Raw genomic sequence first — 7,472 nt, 5'->3', positions numbered from 1 at the left:
TGGGAGTGTGCTGTGCAGACACCTAAGCTAATACTGCCCAGCTCTGAGAATGTACATATTCTCCCCAACATGTAACAGTCTCCTTTTTCCTACTCATTACATATGACATTTACTTTCCATGAGCCACATTTTTTCTCTCTGTCCCTGTTCTTCAGTGTTAGGCATAATTAAATATGAATGAAAACTTGATGAAGATCCAGTATGGCTTAACTCCCGCACTTGAATATTTCCCACATTACAGAATGATGTTCCAGTTGGACCGAGAACATACTACATACAAACAAAGCATGCTATACACAGCTTCTGTGCCAGCTAAAATACAGTCATGGTCCTTATTCCCTTTGATGCTAGTGCTGTATACACCTAGGATGCAGGCATCAACCTTATAACTTCTCCCTTTACTTTGAACAAGTAATGCTGAGTATACTTCTCTATTAAAGGAATGCTACTCCTAAGCAACAGTTAAAGAACTTCCCTATTTTGTAGATGTCTAACTTTCCTAAGAGCTGTGAAGCCAAACTTCAGCCCTGCAAGTACTGCAGCATTGTTTGGAATGATCTGTACAAATTCTGTCACGCTGCTCTTTGCTCACAGACAACTAAATTGCTATCTAGCACAATCACATTCCAGACGTGACTCTCTTCTCCTCCCAGTTACGCTACTCCATGCAGCAAGTTAGTGTCCTACACAGACGGTAGCTAGAATGATGTATCAAGGTAATTTTTACATACGAGCCATCATATGATTCGAAACTGTGGCTCCCACAAGTCAGACATCTGAACAACTGCATGTAAAGTGACACCACGCTAGTGTAAATCAGTCTGAGAGAGACAATGAGATGAGAAATAATTCATGGATTATGTATTTGTATAACATAATAAACTTGGAAAGCTGAAGTAGAGTGATAGCCTATTATATTGGAGGAATGAAGTTTCATGATTAAGGATAAAATTTCTTTTTCTTGTTTAAATAAGGAAGTATCTCTCTACACAGCTACACTTTCTTATAAAAAATAAGAAACATAAAATGCTGTACATTTTTATGACAACAACAGAGGTTTATGGCGAGCTAAACAAAGTATGTCACTTTGAATGGGAACACTAATCCAAAGTGTTCAAAAGCCATGCAGTTGACAGATCTCAAAGGTGCTTATTTATATTCTTATTTTCACTTTTTAAACAGAGATAATTTTCTTAACAGCTATTCAGCTGCACAGTTATTTGCAGAACACATTCAGGTGGCAGAAAGGCTTGCTTTGAGGGATGCTTCATTGGGGGAAGTAAGTGGCAGGATAAGGTTTGCATAAATGGTTAATAAAATCCGCATGAGCCAGTACTAAGAGTTTCACCACATGCTCTGAAAGCCAGTGTACTCAAGTGCTGTCAGCTGCAATATCAGCGTCAGCTTGTCTCTTTGGCCACAGGCACTGAAGCAGATACAGCTCCTGGAATAGCTAGTGCTCCCGACAGACAGTGCCTCAGAGGAGATAATGGGAACTGAGCTATGGATTCTGTGCTCCTTGCTCGTGGCTGTAGCTGTAACTTTTAAAATGAAACCAGGAGAAACAGTTTTTCTTCAGCCTGAGGTTCATAATATGCAGAAAGCTCAGGCAGCACCAGGGTGGAAAGCAAAAATCTGGAGAGGGTTGTGTGAAAAACGAATGCTGAGGAAAAATAAAAAGTGACATGCAATTATGCCTGCATGAGGAAAAGGCAAGTTGTTTCTCATTATGATAAGAACAAATGACGCAGAAGATGTTCTGTGTCTTCAGGTTTACAATTGCTAGGGTTTAGACCTGGGACACATGCTAAGTTTGAAACCATAAAGCATGGTGTGGCTGGCACTAGGTAGGTGGGCAGCCAAAAGAATTTCTCCAGCAAACAGCACTCGGAGAGGGAAATCTTCCAGGACATAATAAGACAGAGGGCATACAAAGGTTTTTCCCAGAATGGATGAGATTGCAGGAGCTTGTTTGTGCCCTCACTTGTGTCTGATGGCATAGGAAGAATTCAGATTACTTGGGCATAGACTCCCTGGAAAGTGGTGGTGAGCAGGATATTATTTCATCGATGTCATTTTCCCTTTCAACAGGCAGAGTTGCTGCAGCCTCTGGTTCTAACACCGTACGGACAACCTATTCCTGATAATTTTTCTTATTTATCACACTCTAACCTCTAATTTGACTTGAAATTGGTTTGAAATTTTAGCTCAGGTTTATATATTGGCTAGATTCACAGTCACAGGTGACAAACCTCTACCCTGTATTTTAGAGGACGTAATTCAAACAGTCTGCATTTTTCCCAGTCTTTCTGAGACCTTAAGGTTTAAAGGTGGGCAAGTTCATAAAATGTCACCAAAAACGCTGGGAATAAAAGGTTTTTAGAGGTGCCCTAACCATGAGCAGCGGTAAGCAAGACTTTGGAAGACTTCCTCTGTGTATGCCACAAGCCCCCTTTCTCTGGTGATTCATGGTACCTTAGAACCTGGCAGGATATTACCCATGTCTAGACACCTCTGTGGCTAGTAACAAAATTATTTTATTTTTTTATTGCTTGCTTCAAGCCAAGTACTTTTTAGCACTATAAGTAAGTGTCTCCACTTCTGCTTGCCTTAATGAATAGTTCAATATCAGCTAAGTTTGGAGCAGAAAGATAATAAAGCTGAAGTTATTTTAAATACATTTCCAAATCATTGAGGGAAAAATACAGACCGCAGATTTGCTCTAGAGCCCACAGTGAATTATATCATCCAAGCCTCTGATCCAGAGCACCAGAATGTTACTGGGTTCACTGCATTCACTTTTAGAAAGTATTTATTAACACAATAACCAGTTGCAATTAGTAGTGTGACTGTGTAGTACATAGAATAGAAACATTTTTCACTCTTTACCAGTGATTCTCTGCTGATTTACACCAGAGGAGGCTGGGCTCATCTTATTTTGAAATTAGAAATGAACACCACGCATTTGATGGCGATCAGCCACATTGAAGAGAGCACCAGTGCTACGAGGGCAATTTAGACTTCCAATTTAAGCTATTTAGGAATTAAATTCATTCTTCTCAGGAAAAACTGTACAAGGCTGATAGAAAATGTGTTTTTAATAGGATTTTAGTGATATATTGACGGTTGTGCTGGCTCCTTGCATGCGTGAGTTTTATTTTGTCTATACCAGCACTCATTAAAGGTTCATCGGAAGGATACCTTCCATCCATTTCAATCAGTGAATGTGGAAAACTACTCCAACTGAACATTGTGTTTACTTGGCATTGCAATGATGTACCAGTAATCTGAACACATGCCGCCTTCTGAGATTGCTACAGCTATACATACACCCAACACCCCAGAAAAGAGGAAATATAGAGGCACGCTGCTGCGTAAAGATGCCATGCCCATCCTTCCAGGGTCTGGGATGTCACTAACAGCTTTTGTGAGCTGCTAACATACAGTGGAGACTGGCATTAATGAGCTTAAAATCTATTACAGTTTACCGGCATTAGCTACCCTTCTTAGCAGTAATAAACCAATGCTTAACAGCTCAAAATGGCTGGATAAAGCTTGTGTGCTGCTCAGCATTAAGAAAGGAGTTATAGCTGCTAGATGGGAGGAGATACAAGGGATGTGTACAGCAGAGGAAAGATCTTGGTTCAGCTCATGCTAAATATGCGATACGCTTAGTTTGAATCGCGTAAGTGATTTCTGAACATCGGTGTTTAACCAAAGCACTCGTACAACTGCCTTGCTGAACTACAGCCCCAACCCTACAGCTGGAGCGGCAGCAGTTCGTGCCTGAGGCACACCGGGTGATGCTGGCCCCAACACACACATTCGGGAAGTCTGCACTGGGGTTTCAGTCATGGTCACAGCTTTCCCCAGAAAATGGGTGAGTGGCAAAGGAGGTAGAGGCGACTCTTTGGTCAGCCGAAGGAGACCAAAACAGGAGAGCAAACAGAAGCGAAAAGACCACCAACACACAGCGTATGGAAATTTATAAAGCTACTTGAGCAGTAACTGCTAGATTACAAATTACCGAACCCGCAGTTTCCAACCCCCTCTTCTGTTTTTTTTCCTTGCATCTGAGGTTTCTTATAAAAAAAGGAATGCTAAAATGTCAATAGTAAATTTAGAGTGTCAGGCTTAGCGATAGGCTGGCGAGACAAGCTGATGAGAGAACTGCAGACTTCCTCAGCCGTTGCATTTTAGCGAATGACCCCGGGTTCATTTTCTAGACATGATGGCCCCATGAACAGGGGGTGGTTTTTTTGAGCTTTTCAACTCTGGAAGCTTCTTAAAGACATGGAGCTGGTGTCAGAGAGACAGAGATGTAGTTACAGCTATGTGCAAGCACCAGCCAGTTTGTTTAGCCATGTCACTGGGAGTGAGCGACTGCCAAAAGAAAACTGCAATCTGAGCTCATCTGGGAACTGGATATAAAAGGAAACAGTCCTTCCCCGGTTCCCACCTCCCGTGGACTTCCAGCCTCCCTACTATTCACAGGCCCGTCCCTTCAGCTGATACACTATGCTGACAGCTACCGCAGTAGATCTCAATACTAAAAATCATCAGTATAGCATTTCAAGAGACATACACACCAAAAAAACCCCAAAACAAAACCAAGGAAAACCAAAAAAAAAAAAAAAGCCAAAACCTAGGGAAAGGGAGGGGGCTGGGGAAGAATTTTTTTCTGCAGAACTTTACTCAGCTTACTTTGGCTCCAGACTCTTGCTTAGACAGAGTTCCTCTTTTGCAGGAGCAGTGTCCTAAAGTCTCTTTTAAAAACAAACACATTAATTTCTACTGTAAACAATCTAACTTCGCTTTTGTGCAAATACAATATCCACTTTTTCCTTCTTGGGTGAATATATATTGCACGTACTTTTTCAAACAGAAGTAAATCTATTAAATGTCAGATAATTTATATGTAAATGTCATACCTGTAGCAAGATCTCACATGCAAGCAAGCCTGCCTTAACAGGAATTCTCTACATCTTGAGTAGCTTTCAAGAATAAGGTGCGCAATGCAGACTAGAAGAAATCCAGCGGGGTTTTTTCTCCATGCAAACTCAGTCTGGCCTGGGATCTTCTAGGCTAATTCACCAACCTGACCCCAGCAGAAAGAGGAGGATGTTAAATGAGACACCTACCGCTGTAGACCCTGAAGATGTGGCTACAAAGACTTTGATCACCATGTTGACAGTGATGAAAATGAATCAGCAGAGCACGCCTGCTATCCACAAGCCACCACAGTCCCGAGAGGAATCCAAGCGTTCGGCAGCTCCTGGGCTAACCCGGGTCCTAAATGGATGCCCCTCCACAGCAATCGAGCAGCTTTGGCCTCTCCCTCTCCCTGGGGTCCCGGGTTGTCCCACTCCACTAGCTCTTAGGTATTTTGGGACGAGGGGCCAGTAGAGGATTGGTTAGTAAGAGGAGCCATAGCAAGGGGTTTGCACCTGCCCCTGGCCTTATTGCATTAGATTGACAGGGTGGCAGTCCAAAAAAGGCAAAGGAGAGTAGTGCACCAATGAGACAGGGCTGGAGAAATATTTGGGAGAGGGGGAAGGGACAAGTGAGAAAGGAGAAGGGACAGGGAGCAGGCGACTTAGTGCTGGGGTGATCGCAAAGCTGTCGGGTAATGGTTAATGTTGCACGGGCACTGTCACAGCTACCTCCTGCATAAAAGGGCTTGCGCCCTCTCCCTGACCACAACACAGAGGCTTTGGAGTTGTAGCTGCAAATTTTGCATTATAAAAGGGGAAGGAGGAAGGGGAGGGCAAGGGGAGAATAGATGCAGAAGTAATTATAGCAGAGATCATATTGAAATTAGCCTCGGTTACAAACGCTCTCAGCTTTAAAGAATTCAGATCATCATCCACGCTGCAGGGTCAGTGGCTTCTCCGAAATAAGTATGTCAGTACACTTCCTAATACTGAGGAGGGTGCTTTGGCTGAGCCTATGTATGCAGAACCTATTGTTGTATTTTCTCCTTCTTTTTGCATCACAAGTGAAAACTGCCAGGGCACAAGGCGTAAGACAAGGTCCAGAATACTTGGTAAAAAAATATCCCATTCTACTGTGTTATCCAGGATAGTCCTTTTCCATCTGGTAGTCGCCTTCTACCCCAGGTCACAATTCAGTGGCTGCCAGCAAGTATTTGCTTAAGGAGGTGTCTGAGTATGAAAGGTATTTTAAGAATGTTAAATGGTAACAGATTACTTTTGGTTTTTAAGGGCCAAGTTCGTTTCTCCTGTAAGTGAGCAACATGCCACTGAGCTCAGTAAAGCTGACCTCATGTCAGAGGTGAAACTGGCCTAGGCTTACACACATTTCAAATGTTAAGACTGAATATAGCAGTGTCCAATCCTAAAAATACTTAAAATGGGATATAATACTTTCTTTCCAGGACTAATTAGGTAGGACCAAATGCACAATAGTAAAGATGCTCTTGAAATTAAGTTTTTTTGCCTGTGCAAGCCATTATGTGAAGGTGGAAATGCAGTATTCCATGTATGGAATAGGGATCCTGAAAAACCTCACTGAAAACTAAAAATAACAGTATAGTTTGCACTCTTTACTGTGGCTCACCATCTGTCATTTCTTTCTTCTGAGAGGCAATAGGAGGTCCAGCAAAAAGAAAAGCATGTTAGAATAGGGTATTTTCAGAGTATTTTCCTGTAAAACAAACAAACAAACAAAAACCCCACCTTAGTGCAAAAGCATAAATTATTGACAGAAATTATTACACGTGCTTGTTTCGCCGGTGATTTTGTATGTAAATATAGCCCAGCAAATTCAACAGAAATGACTGGGCATCTGGAACATACCATTTCCAAATTAATTTATTTGGTTACTAGTGCTCTGAAGAAGTACAAAGGATGCAGTCGTCATTGGCTTCAAAGCATACCAATAAGCCTTGCAAGTATAGCAATACTAATAATTAATACTCAAAGCGGTAAATATTTGCACCACCAAACAACCGCTGTCGGGACTAAGATGAAATTACCAATTAATGCTCTCTCCTGCTTTACTTCACACCTGACCTACACAGGGTAGAACTAGGATGCGGCCCAAAGCCTCCTGCACACCTAGGGCCTGGCAGGTGAGGACTTTTGGGCACAATTCCCAGCCTCGTCCAGCCTTGAAGAAAAATCTTGCTCCAGCTGCTTCCATTTCCCCTTTTTTTCAGCATAAAAAACGTTTTGTGCAAACCCGAACCGCGAGTTCGGAGCCTGTTGCGTTTGGCCTGTGCGCTCTCGGGGCGCGCACCCCGCTGCACCACATCGCGACGGGATCCGCGGCCTACAGCTCGTGGCGCAGAGGGACCCGCTCCCTGCACGCCGCGTTGTCAAATTCCCATTAAGATGCCGGTGGGGTACAGAAATTAGCGGGTGGAAATAAATGCGCGGGCACCTCTGCAGGGTGCGGGGCGAGGGAAGGAGGCGGGAGGGGGGGGAGGCGGCGGGAGGCGGCGGGAGGCG

General features: G+C 43.2%; 1 protein-coding gene across 2 annotated transcripts in view; it reads right to left on the bottom strand.

Annotated features, from left to right (window-relative positions):
- LOC104128254 (SH3 domain-binding glutamic acid-rich protein) overlaps nt 1–5,186 on the bottom strand; it is a 25,689-nt gene extending 20,503 nt beyond the window's left edge. For both annotated transcript variants that reach the window (XM_035896513.1, XM_035896514.1), the window contains exon 1: nt 5,142–5,186. In XM_035896513.1, coding sequence (XP_035752406.1) covers nt 5,142–5,186 — 45 coding nt within the window. The remainder of the gene's footprint in view (nt 1–5,141) is intronic.
- Nucleotides 5,187–7,472: the final 2,286 nt, after the last annotated feature.

This window comes from Egretta garzetta, unplaced genomic scaffold (genome assembly GCF_000687185.1).
Source record: "Egretta garzetta isolate BGI_Z169 unplaced genomic scaffold, ASM68718v1 scaffold45, whole genome shotgun sequence".
Taxonomy (NCBI): Eukaryota; Metazoa; Chordata; class Aves; order Pelecaniformes; family Ardeidae; genus Egretta; species Egretta garzetta.
Note: the sequence above shows the minus strand (reverse complement) of the source record. Positions and strands in the feature narration are given on the sequence as shown.